Source organism: Neoarius graeffei, chromosome 15 (genome assembly GCF_027579695.1).
Source record: "Neoarius graeffei isolate fNeoGra1 chromosome 15, fNeoGra1.pri, whole genome shotgun sequence".
In the NCBI taxonomy this organism is placed as follows: domain Eukaryota; kingdom Metazoa; phylum Chordata; class Actinopteri; order Siluriformes; family Ariidae; genus Neoarius; species Neoarius graeffei.
In genome coordinates, this window is record NC_083583.1 from 24,830,706 (window position 1) to 24,854,835 (window position 24,130).

Here is a 24,130-nt window from a genome sequence, read left to right on the forward strand (position 1 = left end):
GTTCTATTTAAATAGAAATATTTCTATGGTGGTTGAGCATCAGTCGATGCTTAGTATATGCCCAACATAACTACAGTGTATTTAGGTAACGTTCCAACTATGTAGGCTATGTTAAGGTTAGCTTGTTGGCAATTTTTAGCAGCCAACAGTCAAATTTAGATATTTAAATGAAATTCAGCTACAGTATCTTGCAAAAGTATTCATCCCCCTTGGTGTTTGTCTTGTTCGGTCATATTACAAGCTGGAATTAAAATGGATTTTGGGGGGTTAGCACCATTTGATTTGACAACATGCCTACAATTTTAAAGGTGCAATTTTTTTTTTTATTGTGACACAAACAATTAGGATGAAAAAATTGAAATCTGGATTGTGCATAGGTATTCACCCCCTTTCGTATGAAACCCCTAAATAAGAGCTGCTCCAATCAATTCACTTCATAAGTCACATAATTAGTTGATTAAGATCCACCTGTGTGCAAGCAAAGTGTCACATGATCTGTCACATGATGTCTGTATAAATCAACCTGTTCTGGAAGGACCCTGACTCTGCAACACTACTAAGCAAGCAACATGAAAACCAAAGAGCACTCCAAACTGGTCAGAGACAAAGTTGTGGAGAAGGGTTGGGTTATAAAAAATATCCCAAACTTTGAATATCCCATGGAGTACCATTAAATCCATTATAGCAAAATGGAAAGAATATACAGTAGCACCACTACAAACCTGACAAGAGAAGGCCACCCACAAAACTCACAGACTGGCCAAGGAGGGCATTAATCAGAGATGCAACAAAAACACCAAAGAAAACACTGAAGGAGCTGCAAAGAGCCACAGAGGGTATGGGAGTATCTGTCCATAGGACCACTTTAAGCCATACACTCCACAGAGCAGGGCTTTATGGAAGAGTGGCCAGAAAAAAGCCATTGCTTAAAGAAAAAAAAAATTAGAAAACAAATTTGGAGTTTGCCCAACAGCATATGGCAGACTCCCCAAACACATGGAAGAAGATTCTCTGGTCAGATGAGATTAAAACTGAACTTTTTGGCCATCATGGGAAATGCCATGTGTGGCGCAAACCCAACACTTCCCATCACCCTGAGAACACCATTCCTACAGTGAAGCATTTTGGTGGCAGCATCATGCTGTGGGGATATTTTCATCTGCATTGACAGGAAAGCTGGTCAGAACTGAAGGAAAGATGGATGGCACTAAATGTAGGGCAATTCTGGAGGAAAACCTGTTTGAGTTGGCCAGAGGTTTGAGACTGGGAAGAAGGTTCACATTCCAGCAGGACAATGACCCTAAATGTATTGCTAAAGCTACATTGGAGTGGTTTAAAGGGAGACATTTAAATGTCTTGGAATGGCCTAATCAAAGCCCAGACCTTAATCCAATTGAGAATCTGCGGCATAACTTGAAGATTGCTGTAGACCAACGCAACCCATCTAACTTGAAGGAGTTGGAGCAGTTTTGCCTTGAGGAATGGGCAAAAATCCCAGTGGCTAGATGTGCTAAGCTAATAGAGACATGCAAGAGACTTGCAGCTGTAATTGCAGCAAAAGGTGGCTCTACAAAAGTATTGACTTTGGGGGGTGAATACCTATGCATACTCCAGATTTCTATTTTTTCATCTTGTGTCACAAAAAACAAACAATTTGCACCTTTAAAGTGGTAGGCATGCTTTGTGAATCAAATAATGCTAACCCACAAAAATCCATTTTAATTCCAGCTTGTAATGCAACAAAACAGGACAAACACCAAGGGATATAAATACTTTTGCCAGACACTGTGTTTCATCATTCATCACTTATTCATCTTCAATAATTTTTTTAGTTATTTCAGTATAACAAACTTTAGATGCACAACTATGGCTAAAACTGCTCTGACTTTGACCACTCTGAAAGTGTCTACTTATCCATGGGAATCTTTTGGCCTAAATTTTAGATATACATGAATTTTTAGATTTGTATTTAGAGCTGTGATTTATTTCAAAAACATTCCCCAGTGGAAGATGGAAGGGCTTTGGAAGGAGCCAGGGGATCAAAAACATCCATGACAGAGCAGCAACTATCTAGCTGTTTGTCCAGCAAAGTTTTCAAGTACAAGAGGAATCCTGAGTGGACATGAAGGCTAAAAATTGTTATTGAAACACAAATCGACTAATCCACTGATCCATGAAGGTGTGCGCAAGCACAGTTAAAAGCACTGATTGTTGGATTGATTGAAATTGTAATGTGCTGCCAGTGGGCTCAATCATTACAGTTTAGGGTTGAATTAGCAGTAAATTAAGCACTAAGCATTTGTGTTAATAAAATGTATATTGTGGTCAAACATATCAAAGTTAAATGCCTGCTCACAATCACAAACAGGAAAAGCATCATGTCTTTTGGTACAATAGATTAACTGTGAATGTGGCTTTAATTTTCTCTCGAATCGACATGTAGCTAAAAATTTCACATAGTTCATAATGTAATATTTATGATCCTTATTGTCTGCACTGGCACCCATTAACTGTGACTCTGACACTTTTGTGCACTTTAAGCGTGCAACTTCAGTCACTGGCATTTCAGAGTCCCTTTCAATCTGCATTGATGAAGCTCCCATCCTTGTCCTTAATGACTCCACAATTAGCATGTCCATCTGCTCCATTTGTGACTCAAGTGAAGACAACCTCTAAATTACTTTTATCCCATTCATTAAATGCTGATGAGCTACTCCAGCTCAGCCTGTCCGATTGCTTATAACGGAGGCTGTTACCACCCACCTGGCACATAGACATGAACCAGAGGACCAGTTAGAATGTGACTGATGAAATGGATCACCACTATGTCCAATCCAGCTCTGCTTGCTTTAAATTAATAACCAAAATTGTGTCATGCCTCCATTAATCCTAAATCAAAAACAGAGACTTTGAGATAATACTCACATGTAACGGAGATGAGGGTTTTGTGCAAATGCACGTGCATGAATCGTTCGTAGATTGCAGTTCGTGATAGTCCTGGGGAATATAAACACAACTAGCATCAAAAACAGAACTTTATATTCATATCACATAAGATATGTAAACAGGTTTCAATTAGATTACCAACGATAAAAGGAACACAGATAGATTATTCATGTTTTTCATACCCATATCACCCATCAACACAGCTGTTCAACCAATTGTTTCATCCGAAGCCCTCTGTTATTGATCATTTTACAGAGGGTACTGCAGGTTAAATGTTCAGAAATGAGAATGCCACCAGTTCATTAGGAGCTGCCAGGCTGATTTTCAGGGAATCATTAGAATAATGCTATCATCAAGGGCCACAATTTCACCTTGATGATTTCCTGCAGCAGCTGCAATGAATAGTGGCTCTCAGAGAGCAATAAATTGGCAGCCATTCTCATGCTTTCATTACAGAAAGATCATGGAGAAATTGACTACACTTAACAAGTGATCAGTAGTTGTTACAGGATTACCCTTCTTACCATGACTGTAATGTCTTATAACATTGTCCACTTGTGGAGCGCATGGTGGATAAGATGAAGGACATGACTTCACAAAAAATAATGTACTGTAAATCCTGGAACAGGAATTTCAACAGAAATGGGTATTGAGTGCATGACAAACGTGTTATGATGGCATAAATTATACTTACTATTTTACATGGTGCAAATGTCAGAAATGTAAAACATTGCCTCTTACTGTTAATGGGTTGGTGCATTTTCATTTCTAAACCTAAATTTTCAGTAATATTTTTCTGTCGTTCTAGGATCTGTACTTTTTTTTAAGTTCTAGTGACATTTTTTGTGGATCTCAATTCAAACTTTATTTATAAAACACTTTAAAAGAACCAAAGCTGACCAAAGTGCTTCACAGATCGGTAGAACAGTAATGAACATTGAAATAAAGTGAAATAAGGCAGACATAAGGTAAAAGTAATAAAATACCGAACTTAAAAAGGCCATAAAATATATTCGTATTTTATTGCATTACATTTTATGTATATGATCTACCATATCAAGAAATTTATCAAAGAAAAGTAGTCTTCAAAATTAGTTTTGGTTGAATTTAAAAGCTTTGAGGGCCTCTTAACAATGTTGAGTTCCCATTACAGATATGCCACAACATATACAGTGGTGCTTGAAAGTTTGTGAACGCTTTAGAATTTTCTATATTTCTGCATAAATATGACCAAAAACATCAGATTTTCACACAAGTCCTAAAAGTAGATAAAGCGAACCCAGTTAAACAAATGAAACAAAAATTTTATAATTGGTCATTTATTTATTGAGTTAAATGATCCAATATTACATATCTGTGAGTGGCAAAAGTATGTGAACCTGTAGGATTAGCAGTTAATTTGAAGGTGAAATTAAAGTCAGGTGTTTTCAAATCAATTGGATGACAATCAGGTGTGAGTGGGCACCCTGTTTTATTTAAAGAATAGGGATCTATCAAAGTCTGATCTTCACAACACATGTTTGTGGAAGTGTATCATGGCATGAACAAATGAGATTTCTGAGGACCTCAGAGAAAGCATTGTTGATGCTCCTCAGGCTAGAAAAGGTTACAAAACCATATCTAAAGAGTTTGGACTCCACCAATCCACAGTCAGACAGATTGTGTACAAATGGAGGAAATTCAAGACCATTGTTACCCTCCCCAGGAGTGGTCGACCAGCAAAGATCACTCCAAGAGCAAGGCATGCAATAGTCAGTAAGGTCACAAAGGACCCCAGGGTAACATTGGCTAATGTTAATGTTCATGAGTCCACCATCAGGAGAACACTGAACAAATGGTGTGCATGGCAGGGTTGCAAGGAGAAAGCCACTGCTCTCCAAAAAGAACATTGCTGCTCATCTGCAGTTTGCTAAAGATCACGTGGACAAGCCAGAAGGCTATTGGAAAAATGTTCTACAGATGGATGAGACCAAAATAGAACTTTTTGGTTTAAATGAGAAGCGTTTTGTTTGGAGAAAGGAAAAACACTGCATTCCAGCATAAGAACCTTATCCCATCTGTGAAACATGGTGGTGGTAGTATCATGGTTTGGGCTTGTTTTGCTGCATCTGGGCCGGGACGGCTTGCCATCTGTGACTACGTTTACATGCACATCCAAATCGAGCTGCTGTCGGTAATCGAGCTGAAGGTCCCAGCAGGGTGCCAGAGAAATCCAATCGTACATGCACACAACTGAAATCGGGCTTTTGTGTGAGGTGCATTGTGCACCCGAGCCACAGGTGGCGCAACACGCCCCATCGTGTTGGTACACTTCCGGTTGTCGTCATGAAGAAGAGCTATTCAAGAGTGTAAACAAAGTTATCAGTTCCGTGTTCTCCATTGCGCGTTTTTCTCCCGTCCATGAATTTTAATATATTCAACTCCTTAAGCTGAATGAGCATGAACTCTGTCTCCTCATTGCTCCAGAAGGGCACGTTTCTGCTTGCCTGTGGCAGTGGGGGCGTGGTCAAGCGCCGGTCTGTGACAGGAGGGCGGAGCCAGGGAAGGTGAGTGGCAGAATCACTACACCTGACGGTAATTAACCTGTGTTTGTGTGTCTTCCCAGTAACCGCGCCCTATTTAAGGAGGCAGAGGGAGAGCAGAGGGGACAGCTCATCCCGGGACTAGAACACAGCGCGCGCGCGCGCGTGTGTTTTTCTCTCAAGAATAAAAGTAGGCTGTTAAACTGAAAAGTCTGACAATAAAAAGCCTATTAGTACCAGAAGCTTTGTCCTGCCGTCCTCTGTGCTCCACCCACACTTCAGAGAGCTCTACATCCACATTTTCTCTTCTTCGTTTGTTCCTCCTGACCTCTTCTGCTGCTCGCTACTACTGTTGTCATGCCGACCGAGGCTGTTGTGTTTCCCGCTTGTGGTCTCGTCACTCGTCACTTCCGGAAGTAGCTCGACAACTAGCTCGATAGGGTATACATGCACAAAGTAGCTCGGCAGAAATCGCATAAACTAGGTCGTGTAGCTCGATTCCGAGAAATCAAGTTCGGTTCAATTTCAGCCGAATTAAGGTGTATACATGGCATTTTGAACTTCGATTTCAGTCGAGCAACGGCAGAAATTCGATTCTCTCTATGTGCATGTAAACGTAGTGATTGATGGAGCAATGAATTCTGAATTATACCAGCCAATTCTAAAGGAAAACATCAGGACATCTACCCATGAACTGGATCTCAAGAGAAGGTGGGTCATGCAGCAAGACAACGACCCTAAGCATACAAGTCATTCTACCAAAGAACGGTTAAAGAAGAAGAAAGTTAATGTTTTGGAATGGCCAAGTCAAAGTCCTGACCTTAATCCAATCGAAATGTTGTGGAAGGACCTGAAGTGAACAGTTCATGTGAGGAAACCCACCAACATCCCAGAGTTGAAGCTGTTCTGTACGGAGGAACGGGCTAAAATTCCTCCAAGCCGGTGTGCAGGACTGATCAACAGTCACCGGAAATGTTTAGTTGCGGTTATTGCTGCACAAGGGGGTCACACCAGATACTGAAAGCAAAGGTTCACATACTTTTGCCACTCACAGATATGTAATATTGGATAATTTTCCTCAATAAATGACCAAGTATAATATTTTTGTCTCATTTGTTTAACTGGGTTCTCTTTATTTACTTTTAGGACTTGTGAAAATCTGATGTTTTAGGTCATATTTATGCAGAAATATAGAAAATTCTAAAGGGTTCACAAACTTTCAAGCACCACTGTAAGACCTTGTGAAGATCTCATTTGCCAGAGTAGCTTCTTTTTAATTTTCAGTTTTTTTAAGAACACATTTCCACCAGTCTCCATCTGAAATGGATCCAATAAGCTGGTCTGTGACAGAAAACGATACTGTCACAACCTCTCCTAATGCAGAAATAATCACATCTCTGTCTATCTTGGGGTTATCTAGTGAGAACTTTGAGAATATTAGGTAGGAATTAGAACAAAAGAAGATGATCCAGTGACCTCAAGTGGGTTTGGCGGTTGACTCAGATGAGGAAGTGCGAGTCACCCCCACGGCGTAGGATGCACTAGGAGAGCCCACCAGGGGCAGGAGACGAGTGCAACGCTAATGAGAAAAATGCAAAATCGGCGTGGGGATCCTTCACTTGTTCTTTCTTGTGAGGGCTTAACAAAAAAGAGGATGACTGCACTGTTTTCTGGGTGAGGACAAAACAAGAGAAAAAAGGGAAATGGTAAGGAGGAAGTGGGAAGAGTTGACAGCCAGCATAAGAGTTGCTGTGGGATTAAGTTGAAAAATAGAGGGCTCTGTACACAAGATCTATAGTAAATATCTTTGATGTCTGGTCAATTAAAGTTGTCATAATGTGAGGCTTTAGGTTTATATATACTGTGTTTTCTAAAGGAACCCTTTAACTATAAAATCCCCATCAACAATTATTTTATAAACATCTGACTATTTGGTTATGAAGCTCATTACTCAAACAGAGCTTGCTATTCACATCAGGTCCACACTATTACTAACAGGCTTGTTTTTGAGTAATTAATTTGGATATAACCCGTAAAAGCAATGTCCTAACAACTACATTATAAGGACTTTGATAATAATTGACTGTGATTTCCACCACTGTAACAAAACTTAACAAATTACAGACCCCCTTGGACCCCACTTTAGGAACCCCAGTTCTAAAAGGCCTGATTAATAAGACCTTGGCATTTCTTAATTTAGTATATAACCCACTCAGCCTTAATCAGCCTCTAACTTCTGTAACTGAGGGTAGATCAAATGAGTCCAATCAGTTTTTAAAAGCCATTAAAGTTGTTCTACAATTGAGCCAATTCTATGCTATTTGCACTACGGGTTCGCTATGCTTGGTTGAGTGTGAAAGCCGTTTTCAAACCAGGATGCTGTCCAGAATAGCAATCTCTCAATGGCGGCCTGTGGTTCACTTCAAAAGAAAGGGCTGGAAGTTGAATAATGTGATTGGTTCATCCTGTCATATCATTTCCTTTTTCACAGTGGCGGGTATGTTGAGAGGAAATTGAATTACTTCAAGATATATGGGTTGAAGAACAGCATTTAAAAACAAGGAATAATGATCAGTTTTGTGTATAAGCCAGCATCTTTGACAGACAAGCATCAGAACAAGGGAAATGCTTGTTTTAAAGATAAAAAAAAGAAAGTTTTTTGGCATGCACGTCAGATTATTTGTATATTAATAAATGTCTTAAGGTGGATTTTTTTGGCCATTTGTAGAAACAAGTGCAACAGTACCTTCAGTTATTTTAAGAAAAATCCACAGGATGGTATGAAAGAAGTGAGGCTGATTTATTTCCAGCAAAGACTGTAGATTCGTGCAGCCCATCAGTGAGTCTAATCAAATGATTAAAGAGAGTGAAACAGCACCTAGATTTAACCCACTGACCATCCACTGACCCATGTGTAACAGAGAGGGAGGAGGAGCATGTGAAATACAGACAAAGGTGTACTGATTGTGAATGAGGCGGATTATTTACACTATCATACCCCCCCATCCTCCTCCCCTATCCCAGATAGACTAAGCAAACATTGTCTAAAAGTGTAAATGACATGAAATGAAAAAAGACAGAAGCGTAACAATCAATCTTGGGTACAGACATGACTACTTTGTATGCAAGGACTTGTACTAATGCATTTGAATTCAGGTATCGCTATACTCACAGGCGCTGTAGTCCCGTGTACAGCTCCATGTCAACGTCCTTCAGGACCTGCAGTCCTGTCCAGTTCTCTATGTGTCTGCAAAGGGAACAGAGAAAACAAAAGAAATGAACGCCACCGACACCAATTTATACAGCAGAGGATGGAAATATTTGTGTTTGCATGTTCCATCAATGCTTGGTGCATTTCTCCAGTGGATGGTCCTTGTGGTTTTTGAATAATGCAAACATAAAAGCCTCTGAAACACCTGTGAAATATATATGTACACAGAATAGAAAACAACAGCTGCAATTCCTCCAGGGTGAGGCAGGCAGCCTAAGGGAGTGATTGCTGGCAAAGCACACAACCACACAAGTAATTAGAGCAAATCAATCAGTTTCCCAGGCACACGATGAACACTGAGGTCACAATCAAAGCAACAACAAATACTATATATGTTATCAACTGCAGTGAAATGATTGTATTGATTCGTATTCTGCATAAACAACATCTTTAAAATGTGCTGCTCAGATCCAGTGAATGTCAGAGGACCTAAAATGGCTCGATATTCCATTCCAGCTAAAACAAACATAACCTAGGCAGAAGCGAGAGCTGTTCCTACAGAGATATCACATATTCTGCTGACAGACGGACTCCACATACCGAATAAAAACCTTCTCAGTTGCATGCACGTGCCCACTGCTGTGCTCATCCACTCCCTGGCAAGTCTATGAGCCCATGAAAGCAGACTCCAGCGCAGTGGATCTGGCAGATTTAATGTTTCTGTTTACAGCAGGGAAGAGGGTGACACTTTACAAATGAGTTGCACTGCGGTTAATGTAATACAGGAGAGGCCACCGCGCTTTACTGGCCCTCGTTTTCAGACAGCCTCCTTAGGCCTGTAATTTCCCCAAAGAGCCTTGATGGCGGGCTCACTCTAATATGAGCTCAGCAGTACACTAAGCCGCCTGCCTTAAAACCAAATTGCAGTCGATTGCCTGGTCCCTTTTTAACAACACACAGTGGTGTATGCGGCTCATCCGAGATACTCTGGAGACCTAAGTTAGGAAGAAAAGGTCAGTCCATCAAAAAACAGGCATTTCATGATTATGTCATGAAATATTCAACTGTTTCTTGAATCTTAAAATGAGTTTAGCATGAGCTTATCTCAGCATGTGACTAAACCTGTAAGACAGTGAGGCAAGTACAAATAAAGCTGCATTTGTATTTTACACATAAATGCCTTTGCTAACTTAATGACAGCAAGTCCAAGTATATATGGAGCCACCAGCCAGTTTTAAAGTCCATCCATTATCTGTAACCACTTATCCTGTACAGGGTTGCAGGCAAGCTGGAGCCTTTCCCAGCTGATTATGGGCAAGAGGCGGGGTACACCCTGGACAAGTCACCAGGTCATCACAGGGCTGACACATAGACACAGACAACCATTCACACTCACGGTCAATTTAGAGCCACCAATTAGCCTAACCTGCATGTCTTTGGACTGTGGGGGTAACCGGAGCACCCAGAGGAAACCCATACAGACACAGGGAGAACATGCAAACTCCACACAGAAAGGTCCCATTAGCCACTGGGTTCGAACCCAGAACCTTCTTGCTGTGAGGCAACAGTGCTAACCACCACACCACTGTGCCACCATGTTTCAGACTATCTAGGTCCAATGAATTATTATAGCAGTGGTCAAAACAGGAACTGCAACAGGTCCTAATAGAGGTCCACTGCATACTTGCCAACCCTCCTGATTTTAGCGGGAGGCTCCTGATTTTAGCCTCCGTCTCCCGCCTCCCGATCGTATTTGTTAAAAACTGGATAATCTCCCGGTTTGGGGAAATCCCTACCGCCAAGCAAGGGCGCGTTATCCTAATGGGCTTCATGGGCAGCTGCCCAGGGCCTTGGCCACTAGGGGGCCTCGGAGGTAGCGAGATCGGAACATATGAAACGATATTTTCAGAAGTTTTGATCATATTGATAACATTTTGATGCAATTTGCCGCCCGTAAGGAAGCCCACCTTGTCCCGTCGCATAAATCACCCGTCATTGTCAATATGATCACTGTCCACCATGTCTTCACACGCTACGCCAGCTTGAGTTCAATGATTTAATTAAGGGTTGTTTTACAATCAGGGTATAAAGTTTGTGTCACAGGGGTCCAAAATTCAAATTGATTCAAATTGGTTCTTGTACCAGTTTTTAAGTGAAGGACAAGTTAAAGAACAGATTTCAGGTCATTTTTTGACAGATATGTATGGTAGTTTTGTGTAATCTGCTATAAGATAAAGAAGATTAAGTGTAGCTTTAAGCAGGGCTGGGAGAAACAAATGAAGTGATTCTCGGAGAGGACTTTTTTTTGAGAATTCAGAATCCACTACTTCCATAGTGCTTTTAAATATAAGGCTGTAAGCTTTGTGTTAGTTGTCTCTAATATTTATGTCCCAATATCTTGACCACATTTTAGGATGAAAATCATTTTAGATATGTTATTTTATATTGAAAAATTAGCTGTCTCGGAGAGGACATTTTTTTTTTGACACAATTACATACTAATTTGATCAAAATAGTCTGAAAACTTACTGGCATTCAACATTAAAATTTAACTATGTTTCCAATGATATGGAACCAAATATTTGTTTTATGGTATAAAGAATGATTTAAGTGCATCCCTTTTAGCTACCTGTGGTCAAAAAAGCACTTTTTCTAAATGACACGAGTAATTTTGCTAAATATGACATATTGCCATACATTCACCAAAACTAACGTTATCACCAATTTTTTTTTTGCATGGTAAATAGAGCTATCACAGGGCTACAATAAACAATCAAGTTTATTTAGTCAAGCCTTTTGATATTGAAGATAAGTGTTAAATGTGATTTTTAGCTTGAGTACCCTGATTGTAAAACAACCCTTAATGACTTCGCTTTCCAGAAAAGTAGGAAAGTGCCCTTGTAAGCTGACCCATGGCTGTCAAAATGAATGCGCAAATCTGTGTGCCAGTGCTGTTTGGGACATTACGTGTGTGAAAGGATGAAATGTTTCACATAGCCTAATATTTTGAGATTTATTTCTGAGAAGCAAGATATTTTTCTTTCTTTATTATCGCTCTTTGTTTTCACAAGTTAAAAGTCACCTGGATTCCAAAATGAAAACGAACGGTTATTTACCAAATGAATGTTCTTGTTCTGAATACTAAAGAAACTGTTGTAGGCCTAGGTTATGTTCTTGACATGTTGTTCATTGACTCACTCATTCAAAGGCTTCTTGAGGCTAAACTTGAGTTAACCAGACATTTTAACTGTGATGTCTGATGGATTTTTTCACCATGCAATTGCCTATTTCACCATTGCTTTTTCTCGATTAAATAGGTGATGATGGATAAAGTTTTATCATTCAATAGTATTTCTAATTGTGCCACTGTCATTATTTAAGTTTCTGTGCCTAGTTAGACAGGCATGCCTGAGGGGGTGAATTTGCTGAGCGCAGTTGACAACAGGCGGGGGTGGGGCCTCGGGGGGGTGTCTGCCCAGGGCCTCGGGGGGGTGTCTGCCCAGGGCCTCGGCAAGGGTTAACGCGGCCCTGCCGCCAAGTTAAAAATACTCCCGATTATGTCCAATCAGAATCGTATGAGAAACACTGCTGACGTCAACTGATTTTTAACCAATCAACGAACAGAACGACAGTCACTTCCGTAATGTAGGATTCACCCAGGCTGTCCGACATTTTTTACAAGCATTCATTTATCATGGCCACTACACCCAATACCAAACGGCAAAAATATGAATGCAAATACCAGGTTGCATGGGAGAATGAAATTTCCATGGATAAGCAAATGTTCAACCAGCCAGTTACACATTTTAAGGTAAAGATACCTTAAATCAGAATATAATGGACATTTGAGTGTGAAATTAAACTAGTCTTCCATACCATTTTGGAAACAAACTGTACAACTTCTAAAGTGTTTAGTGAAATTTTTCATGACAGAATTTGTTTGGTGAGTGTATTTGAATAGTGTGGTCATGTCTTAGTGCTATTTTGAATTTATGTTTGAAAGTTTTAAGTGAAAGTTTACAAGTGAATTATCTGGAAAGTGATTGATTTTGATAGAGTTTTGAAGTTTTAAGTGAAAGATTACTAGTGAGTGTATTTTGGTAGTACTAAAATTTTGCATTCGAGTGAATTTCTTTGTGGAGCATATTTTGATAGTATGGTAGTATTTATAGTGCCATTTTTACATTTTGTTTGAAAACTTTCAGTCAAAGTTTGCAAATGAGCAAATTCCTTTGATGCATTCCGATAGGATTTTGATAGGATTTCTAGTGCTTTTTAAAAATTCTGTTGGAAAGTGTTTAGTGAGAGAGATTCATTTTAGTAGTATTAAGACAGTGCAGTATTTATTTAATTGAGTTGTTACTATTTTGGTTAAATCTTATTAAAATTTAATTTATATGATCTAGTTCTCTGTATTTTTACATGAGCTTACAGAAGGAAAACACATTTGATGCAATCCAATAATACTTTTCACTGTGACTATTTTAAGAAATGATAAACATTCTTCGAAAGCATCACTTGTGTTATTTTCTGTGGGTCTCTGTATGTATACAATATTCAGGCATGAGATTTTTCAGCTAAAAATCTGATTTAAGACTTCTCTTTCATTGTTGTTATATTAAAATTCAAGATGAGTATTATTTCAGATTTTTCACTCCGAGCTCTCTCATGCCTGATACATGAATCCCATAACCTATAGTAATTGATAGAACAATATCAACAATTCAAAAACTCTATAAATTTCAAATGGTTTGCAATTAATTGGGATCCACTGTTTTTATCGTTTCAACCACGCATCATACCCTCATCCAATTGAAAATGTCGTTCACGCACTTTTCTCCTCCATGAGAATTTTGAAAAAGCTGGCAAGTATGCCACTGGGGCAGGAACCATGCTTCCCCATGCTCACCCTATGAATATTTCTAATGAAAAAGGAGTAACAGACAAGACAGTTGCCAGGTCACAGTTTTTACACCAAGTTGGCCAAGTTTAAAAATACTCCACAGCTGCCAAAGTCTTGTTTTATAACAAGTAATGTTAATTAAATTTCTTGAATTTTCACAAAGGCAAAGCATAAGTGACCACAGTGTGTCTATGATTTAGACTAACCAGTTCTATTGTAAGATACACCAATCAGTCATAATATCATGACCACTGACAGGTGAAGTGAATAACATTGACTATCTCTTTACAATGGCACTTATCAAGGGGTGGGATATATTGGGCAGCAAGAGAACAGTCAGTTCTCGAAGTTGATGTGCTGGGAGCAGGAAAAATGGACAAACGTAAGGATTTGAAGGACTTTGACAAGGGCTAAATTGTGATGGTTAGATGACTGGGTCTGAGCATCTCCAAAATGGCACAGCTTGTGGGGTGTTCCCGGTATGCAGTGGTTAGTTCCTACCAAAAGTGGTCCATGGAATGACAACCAGTGAACTGGAGACAGGGTCATGGGTGTTGAAGGCTTGTTGATTCGCATGGGGCACGAAAGCTCGCCCATATGGTCCAATCCTACAGAAGAGCTACTGTAGCACAAACTGCTGAAAAAGTTAATCCTGGCTAAAACAGAAAGGTGTCAGCATTCACTTTTTCAGCAGTTTGTCCTTCCTTGGACCACTTTTCATAGGTACTAGCTACTGCATACCAGGAACACCCCACAAGCTGTGCCATTTTGGAGACGCTCAGACCCAGTCATCTGGCCATCACAATTTGACCCTTGTCAAAGTCGCTCAGATCCTTACGCTTGACCATTTTTACTGCTTCCAACACATCAGCTTCAAGAACTGACTGTTCTCTTGCTGCCTAACATATCCCACCCCTTGACAGGTGCCACTGTAATGAGATAATCAATGTTATTCACTTCACCTGTCAGTGGTCATGATATTGTGGCTGATCGGCGTATATTATAAAGATTGGGAGAGGAAAAAAAAAAGTTAGTAGGCATGGATACATGCCCACACATCAGAAATGACTGTGCACCATGGTGACCCTGTTTCCCATGCAAAGACTGAGACAAGGAAGAAAAATGCATCTCCTTTTTCCAACATTCCTTTTTGGTGTGGTCTTTTGTATGGTTCTTGAGATGCATTTGTGATGGAACCTGGCAACCCCAGTACATGATATGTTTGTTTCTCACACACTGTAACAATAGCAACAGGGACACAGCTGAATGTCTAACACAGTTGAACATCTAAAACAGTTCAAGACAAGCTGCTACACTGGATAGCAAATGATTGTATGGGTATTTGGTTATTTAGCACAAAAAAGTCTTTTAGCACAAGTCTTTTAGCACAACTCTATGTTCTTTAGCACAACTCTGGATTATGGTCACAATAATTGAAAAAAATACTCATCTTGATATCGGAAGGGGTTTATTATGATTGCTTAGGGACTGGAAGCTGGAATTTCTACTGCTGTGCATGTTAAGGATCAGTTGTTGATCCCTGAAACGTGGGCTGAAAATCTGATTCTTTGGTGTCTTTGGATATTTGTAGTTAAGCCATAACAAACCTTGAATTGTGGGAACCTTCATAGATAACTTCAGGCACTTCTGATCATATCACAAATTCAGCTGACTGTCAATAATTTTCTCGTTTGCCAAATTAATTAACTGGGGGATTATGTCTTTTGCCCTGCTTGACAACATGTGTTTTGACGACTAAGAGCGGAATCTATTCCTAAAAACTTACTCAAATTATTAAAGGAGAACTGAAGGCAAATTTATCATCAAAATTCTCTCATTTTATTAAATATAGAAATGCATTTTTGATCGCTATTTTGTCACTGCTATAGCAAGTTATGAGTGTTTGAAATATGCTATGTAATATATATCAGTCCATATGTCAGAGCAATGGCCTTAAATGAGATTCGTTGAGACCTGTGCGAGACATCGTAGGACGGAAGTAAAACATACAGCGGAAATCAAAGTGACCAACATCTGCCGACGTTGTCAAAAGATGCGCGCGCCCTCCTTCGAACGCTGATGTAATCAATCCAGAAGTTTAGTTTGTTTTGATAGCAATCAGGAAAGTTTGAAAAAAGTAGGCAGTAATCGTCATTTAAACTCATTTTTATGCAATATTTTCATTTGGAAAACAGTTTTTAAAATGGTGGCACTGACACCTGGCTGACGCTTCATGTTTCGAAGTCTCACACAAGTCTCGTGAAGATCGCGCGGATAAGTGACGCCTGCCGTGGACCAAACAAACTAAATTCAACATGGCTAAAAACCGAATAGGCCAAAGAGTATAATATTTAATTGCAATTAGTTGCCAATACGAGTCACGATATAAGGTTACTAAAACTGGAAACGTAATTGAATAACATTAAGAAATAAAGCAAATTTTAAAATGACTTCAGTTCTCCTTTAAAAGTCCATTTGATATCACATATTACTGTTTTCATATGTATTTGACTAATAAAGCTACAAAGTCTCATCTCATTATCTCTAGCCGCTTTATCCTTCTACAGGGTCGCAGGCAAGCTGGAGCCTATCCCAGCTGACAACGGGCGAAAGGCGGGGTACACCCTGGACAAGTCGCCAGGTCATCACAGGGCTGACACATAGACACAGACAACCATTCACACTCACATTCACACCTACGGTCAATTTAGAGCCACCAGTTAACCTAACCTGCATGTCTTTGGACTGTGGGGGAAACCGGAGCACCCGGAGGAAACCCACGCGGACAACATGCAAACTCCACACAGAAAGGCCCTCGCCGGCCCCGGGGCTCGAACCCAGGACCTTCTTGCTGTGAGGCGACAGTGCTAACCACTACACCACCGTGCCGCCCGCTACAAAGTCTTTAACTGAAAAAAAATAACAATTTCAATGAGAAAAATGAAATCATGTCTCCTTCGTAACCAACAGTTGTGATATGTAAACAAATGTAAGAAACTTCCACTAAAGCATCCTAGAATGAATGGCAATTAAATAAAAGTGCAATATAAACCTTCAGGAATGACAAAACAACCAAAATCAATATGTCAACAGGGAAATTGTTTACAGGGAAAACAATTTGTTTATATGTTTACAGGGAAATTCACTTTGTTGCAGCATGTGTATATTTGATTTCAGCATTTCTTTTTTTTTTGTTCAATGCTATCAACTGCTAAAAAACATTAAACACTAAATTATCAAATCAATAAACCACAAACACGCATTTGTAGATTGTATGAAAAAACTGCAGTGCACAGATTACAGACAATTTGCACAAGTCGATCAGATCAAGAAGAGCTTGCACTTTATTTGAATAATAATAATAATAATAATAGGGCAGCACGGTGGTGTAGTGGTTAGCGCTGTCGCCTCACAGCAAGAAGGTCCGGGTTCGAGCCCCGTGGCTGGCGAGGGCCTTTCTGTGTGGAGTTTGCATGTCCTCCTGTCTGCTTGGGTTTCCTCCGGGTGCTCCGGTTTCCCCCACAGTCCAAAGACATGCAGGTTAGGTTAACTGGTGACTCTAAATTGACTGTGAGTGTGAATGGTTGTCTGTGTCCATGTGTCTGTGTCCATGTGTCAGCCCTGTGATGACCTGGTGACTTGTCCAGGGTGTACCCCGCCTTTCGCCCGTAGTCAGCTGGGATAGGCTCCAGCTTGCCTGCGACCCTGTAGAAGGATAAAGCAGCTAGAGATGAGATGTGCTTTTGCGTCATTCTTTAAATCTGTCGTTGAAAAAACAATGGGATAGATGGCAAAAAATTCTCACTTCTCTAATCCTATTGTTTTCTTTTAATTGAGCACTTGGTGAACAGAAATGGATGTATATACTATGATATCCACCGTAGTGTGGAAATGCATCTATAGCCATGATCAACGCATGTGCAAGAAGCATGTGTTGCTGCGACATCAAAACATCAGTTTCACATGCCAAAGTTAACAGTTTTAATTATCTGTCGCGTCTATTACTTGTAATGCTGGCTGTAGCAGTGTACTGTGTCAGGGGACATGCTGTGTTAAATAATTTGGAGGGAGGATTGGTGACTAACATACGGGCTACATCAAACATGGTGGTTTCAAGATGGCGGAGTGGGGAAATACAGTCACTCGTTCTCAATCGGAATCTCAGCAACTTTCATTGAAAAAAAATCCAAACATCTTTAAACATGATCAGTAAGTATTCATAATAAAGATCCAGCATTCTTGGATCTTGTGCTAAAGACTTTAGGTTACATCCACACGACAACGGCAACGAGATGTTATTAAAAAAATATCGCGTCCACATGGGCAACGGATCAGTAAAACATCAGGTACATATGGCAACGCAACGCTTGCTGAAAACGATGCAATACACATGCCACACCTCTAGGTGTGCTGTAAGACGGTCCCATCGGAGACACCAGGACAATAGAAGAAGTAAGGACGCATGCGCATAAACTATTATGTGCGAGACTTCATATTAGCCACAAAGTCAGGAAAATCTGTTCGTAAAGTTACGTTATAATGACCAAATACAATGAAAAGTATTTTTCCAGTCTCACCTGTGAAAGGTAATCCCATGTGATCTCGTTTGGACGGTAAACCTGTTGGTACAGTTAAACGCAGCACATGAATGAGGCATCTTTATTCTCCGCTTTGACCCATCCAATATGGCGGTGAGGATGACGTATGATTCTACGCGGAAGGTGGCGTCTTTAATGGTGCGGAATAAATTGAATGCTACACGTTGATGGATTAATTTGTTCTTCTACGCCCTTTTTGAGGAATGTATTGTAGGACTTAAACCAACATCTGAAGAGGTGAGATCGCTCCTTTTTTTCCCTATTTTTGCTGGCGGGATTGACTCTGCCCTAAGGGCTATTCTCTCTCTCTCTCTCTCTCTCTCTCTCTCTCTCTCACTTTGCACCATTACACAATAAATATTCACAGTGAAAATATTTTGTAAGCGCGTTTCATGAACCAAGTTATAGGATTTGTTGACAACTCGCATCGAGTTCGTTACACTTCTACCCGGCGTGAATCACATGTGGTTGTGACGTCTTCGTAAACAAATCCGTTCTACTCATCCAGATGACTTCGCAACGGCGCTGTTGCCAGATCTTTCCACTCTGGAACCTGTTCTCAAAAGATTTCGTTCTGGGGCACCCAAAACGCCGGTGCCGTGTGGACGAGGCCGAAACGATAAACAATTTTATCAGATTCACCTGAATCCGTTGCCGTGTGGATAGGGCCTTAGATTTGTGCTAAAAGACTTTTGTGCTAAATAACTGTAAACCATTGTATGTTATCAACTGTCAACTGCCTATTATTGGGTTCCTCTAAATGTTCACTTGATTGCAGTTTTTAACATAAGTCTGATAGACTCTTTGTTTAAATTTATTCCATCCATCCATCCATCCATCCATTATCTGTAGCTGCTTATCCTGTCCTACAGGGTCTCAGGCAAGCTGGAGCCTTTCCCAGCTGACTATGGGCGAGAGGCGGGGTACACCCTGGACAAGTCGCCAGGTCATCGCAGGGCTAACACAGACACGGACAACCATTCACGCTCACATTTCACACCTATGGTCAATTTAGAGCCGCCAATTAGCCTAACCTGCATGTCTTTAGACTGTGGGGGAAACCTGGAGGAAACCCACGCGAACACAGGGAGAGCATGCAAACTCTCCACAGAAAGGCCCTCGCTGGCCGCTGGGCTCGAACCCAGGATCTTCTTGCTGTGAGGTGACAGTGCTAACCATTACATCACCATGCTGCCGCTTAAATTTCTCATCTCTCATTATCTCTAGCCGCTTTATCCTGTTCTACAGGGTCACAGGCAAGCTGGAGCCTATCCCAGCTGACTACGGGCGAAAGGTGGGGTACACCCTGGACAAGTCGCCAGGTCATCACAGGGCTGACACATAGACACAGACAACCATTCACACTCACATTCACACCTACGGTCAATTTAGAGTCACCAGTTAACCGAACCTGCATGTCTTTGGACTGTGGGGGAAACCGGAGCACCCGGAGGAAACCCACACGGACACGGGGAGAACATGCAAACTCCGCACAGAAAGGCCCTCACCAGCCACGGGGCTCGAACCCGGACCTTCTTGCTGTGAGGCGACAGCGCTAACCACTACACCACCGTGCCGCCCCCGCTTAAATTTATTAATTTATTTATTTTCTGAGGCTGTGTCATTATTAACTTTGTCCTGACCCACCAAAACCTACGGTCAGTATTTTCTGCTCCACTAACCTCCATGCTGGCTTGCTCACAATGCAAATAAAACTCAGAAGGTGTAAGAAAAAAAAAAACATCACAAAATCTAAGAGTGAAACTAAATCAAATCAGCTTAAAGCCTTGCCTCATCTATGATTGTGTTAAAGTATGTCTTGTAGCTTACACTTAATTTCACGATTGTTTGTACCCTGTTATCTTTTCCAATACTCACATCTGAAGATGATTAACGACTTTGTTTCAATGATCTATGGCCCAGGTACAGGTAACTTGATGGGAGAACATTTAATAAAAACAAACTGTCTGAGAAGCGCTTTGCTGGCAGTGATCTACTGTATATTCTTTTCAGTCTGAAGATTGTGCAGTGCTCTTCCACGGAGAGAAATCCCCGGATGCTTTGGGGACTTTAGTCTGGAAACTTCAGAGTCACTTAGCAGACCAGTATTGTGAAGTGTTTGACATTTTTCTTTTTTACTTTCGCTACTATAAAAGCCAAGGTTTTAAAATAGAAACACTGCTTTGTGAAGCCCAGAAGGACTCCGTACCTGTTTCTAAGGCAAGTTTTTCAATTTTCCCATTGCTCATTCCTGAAACACTATCTAAAGCAACATACTGTACCTACATGACTTTTACCATTAAGAAGAAGAACAACAACAACTTTATTCATCACATGCTTGTGAACTTCCTCTCTACATTTAACCCATCTAAAGCAGTGAACACACACACACACGCAAGCAATGAGCACACACACATACCCAGAGCAGTGGGCAACCATGCTAACAGCGCCCAAGGAGTAGTTGGGGGTTAAGTGCCTCGCTCGAGGCCATCCCATATTAACCTAACTGCATGTCTTTGAACTGTGGGGGAAACCGGAGCACACGGAGAGAACATGCAAACTCCACACAGAAAGGCCGCCGCCAGCCACTGAGCTCGAACCCAGAACCTTCTTGCTGTGAGGCGACCATGCTAACCACTTACACCACCGTGCCACCCAAAGCTATTAAATATTAGTGTGAACAAATCATGACATTTACACAATCTTTGCATAACCCCAAATGCAGCAAATCAGCCAAAATATGTTGAAGTCTGAAGTTTGCATCTTTGTAGTCAAGATACAAGGTTTCAGATTGTAGTTTCTGACATGCATGACATGCTGTTATCGAAAAAATGGCTAAAACAATGGTGCAGAGCTAAAAACTACTCATTGCTGAAAGTGAGTCAAAGAGATTTGATAACATACCTACTGCAATTTGCTGTGAACTGTATTTTTACCTCGCCCACGACAGAGTAAGCGAGGCGAGGTATTGTAATCAGTGCGGTTTGTTTGTGTGTCTGTCTGTTAACAATCTAGCGTCTAGACGGTTGCACTGACTGACTTCAAGTTTTCAGGGTCCAATGGTCCATAGATTACCTGATTAAATTTTGGGGGTAATCAGGTTAAGGTCAAGGTCAAGGTCACCGGAAAGGTCAACCTTTTGGTCAAAATAACATTTTCCATTATAACTCAAAAACATTTGCTGATAGACAAATGTTATTATTATGAGCATATAGGAACTCCCATATGGCCTTTCATTTGGCACCATGATCTTTGACCTTGAATGACTATGATCAAACTCAAGGTCATGGATTTTCAGACGGCTGTAACTTGAAAACGGTTGATGGTAGACAGATATTTACCATTATCAACTTATAGGAAGTGCCATATGGGCTTTCATTTGGCACCATTATCTTTGACCTTGAGTGGACCTGAAAGGTCAAACTGAAGGTCATGGGTTTTCAAAGGGCTATAACTTTTAAAATGGTTCATTATAGCCAGATGTTTACCATTGTCAACATATAAGAAGTCCCATATGGGCTTTCAGTTGCCACCATGACCTTTGACCTTGAATGACTTTGAAATGTCAAACTCAAGGTTATGGATTTTCATAGGACTATAAATTGACAGCTGATGATTGAGAAATATTTAATACCTATATGTTAAGTGCTGCCAGGTGAGGTTTGTTTTGCCCGGCAACACTCGTTGGTAATATTAACACTTTTAGCATGTTCTAGTGAAAAAAATAAAAATTAAGGGTTCAGAAATCAATGTGGTTTTATAGGATTGAACAAACAATAAATCTTTTCCTTTATATTGAAGGTAATGTGTCCTGGAAAATTAACCACATTCAGGCACTTCTCCCATTCTCTGGTTACAACCACACCCCGAGTACAGCTGTGATTGGACAGTGCTTGCATTTCAGTGGGGGACGATTGCAGTGCACTGATGAAAATGAACTGCAGTACAATGCAGAATTACTGTACATGCACTTCTGATGCAAAGTCAGCAATTCATTCTTTGGAGGAAAAACCTGCTGATTGTTGGAGACAAAGTGAAGCAAGAGCAATGCAACAAAGGTTTTGATTTTGGGGTCTGTGTTCCTTTATATCCTCACATCACAAATGAAAATCAATACTCTGTATTGCAGCTCATGTTTTTCCTTTAATGTGATTGCTTTTCCATCTGGAATTGTCTCTGTGTATACAGAGTGTTTGATATCTTTTGTACACTTTTTTGGCCACAAGCTTCAGAATCTTGGCTCTTCTGTGTATGTGCACTTCAATGTGCCAGATTCCATCAGGAAAGTAAACTTCTGAACCCTGTGGCAGTATGAGCCTTTTTTTTTAAGCCAAGGGTTTTTAAGTCACTAAACTGAAAAAAGTTCAGAGGATCCTATCTAAAATTTTTTAAAAAGAAAGAGCTTTGTTTGAAGCAGTTAACAGTGAGTAAACAAGCTAATCTGAAACATACCAGACTCTCTAGCAAATGCTAAACATCTGGCTTGCAAGACGAGCTGCCACTTTGAAGCCAGAATCACCTTCTTCTGTAGTACCTAGTTTGGTTTCATTCATTTGGTTTATTCTAAGCATACAGTAAGACTCAGGTAACAGGTGTAGCCCAATGTTTGAAGGCAGATTTGACATGATTCAGATGATAGAGATCCAATTTCCTCCAGAATCATCCTTACTGTTTCCTTTCTGGCATGCAACTTGAACTATCCTTATCAGTTCATTTTCTATCTGAAATGCAAGTCCATATAAACAAGCTGCACAAACATGTCTGACACGTGCATCATTTCTCAAGAATTACTTTATACATTTACATCGGCCTTCCGTCTGCTCATGTTCTGAGACACATACAAGGTTATGTGCAACATTGGTAATCTAATAGGTAGTGTTCTGGGCCAGACTGTTCTCTGTATGATTCATATTAATATATGTAGAGTACACAATACAGCTATACAATTTATTGATTGTGGCAGCGGGGGCGTGGTCAAGCGCCGGTCTGTAACAGGAGGGCGGAGTCAGGGAAGGTAAGTGGCAGAATCACTACACCTGACGGCAATTAACCTGTGTTTGTGTGTCTTCCCAGTGACCGCGCCCTACTTAAGGAGGGAGAGCGAGAGCAGAGAAGCTCATCTCCGGACTAGACGCTGACTGTGTGTGTGTGTCTAGCCACATATAATTGTTCACTGAAAAGTGTGGCAATAAAGCCTTTTTGAAAACCTGATCTCTGTCCTGCCGTCCTCTGTGCTCCACCCACACTTCGTGAACCGTTACAGTGGTGCCGAAACCCAGGAGCCAGAGTGGAGCACCAGCAGATCAGCCCCATGGAGTCCTCCCCGTTCGCCGACCTGGTTCCACGCCCTCGCCACGGCCCAGCAAAGCCAGCACCAGGCGCTCGCCACCCTCCGGAAGGAACAGGAGCGACACTTCGAAGCCCTGGTGCTGGCCCAGCAGGAAGACCGCGAGGCATTCCGGCACCTCCTCGCGTCGGCGGGGTCCACCAACGCTCCGGCCACGGGCCCGTCTCCCCTCACCGTTACCAAGATGGGTCCACAGGACGACCCCGAGGCTTTCATCACGTTATTCGAACAAGTCGCAGAAGCCTCGGGGTGGCCGATGGAGCAGCGCGCGGCGCGCCTTCTCCCCCTCCTAACAGGAGAGGCGCAGCTGGCTGCGCTACAGCTCCCCACCGACCGCCGGCTGGCCTACGCGGACCTCCGCCGGGCCGTCCTCCAGCGCGTGGGGCGCACACCAGAGCAACAGCGCCAGCGCTTCCGTGTTTTGTGCTTGGAGGAAGTCGGCCGGCCGTTCGTGCTTGGCCAGCAGCTCCGGGACGCCTGCTGGTGGTGGTTGAGGGCCGACAACTGCTACGCCGAGGGGATCATCGACCAGGTGGTGCTGGAACAATTCATCGCTCGCCTACCAGCAGGAACCGCGGAGTGGGTCCAGTGCCACCGCCCGGC

At 41.3% G+C, this 24,130-nt stretch overlaps 1 protein-coding gene across 1 annotated transcript in view; it reads right to left on the bottom strand.

The window, feature by feature from the left end:
- ntrk3b (neurotrophic tyrosine kinase, receptor, type 3b) overlaps positions 1-24,130 on the bottom strand; it is a 324,652-nt gene that overhangs the window by 243,931 nt on the left and 56,591 nt on the right. The window contains exons 2-3 of the mRNA XM_060941065.1: positions 8,641-8,715; positions 2,926-2,997 (exon numbers count right to left, since the gene is read on the bottom strand). Of these exons, the coding sequence (XP_060797048.1) occupies positions 2,926-2,997; positions 8,641-8,715 (147 nt within the window). The remainder of the gene's footprint in view (positions 1-2,925; positions 2,998-8,640; positions 8,716-24,130) is intronic.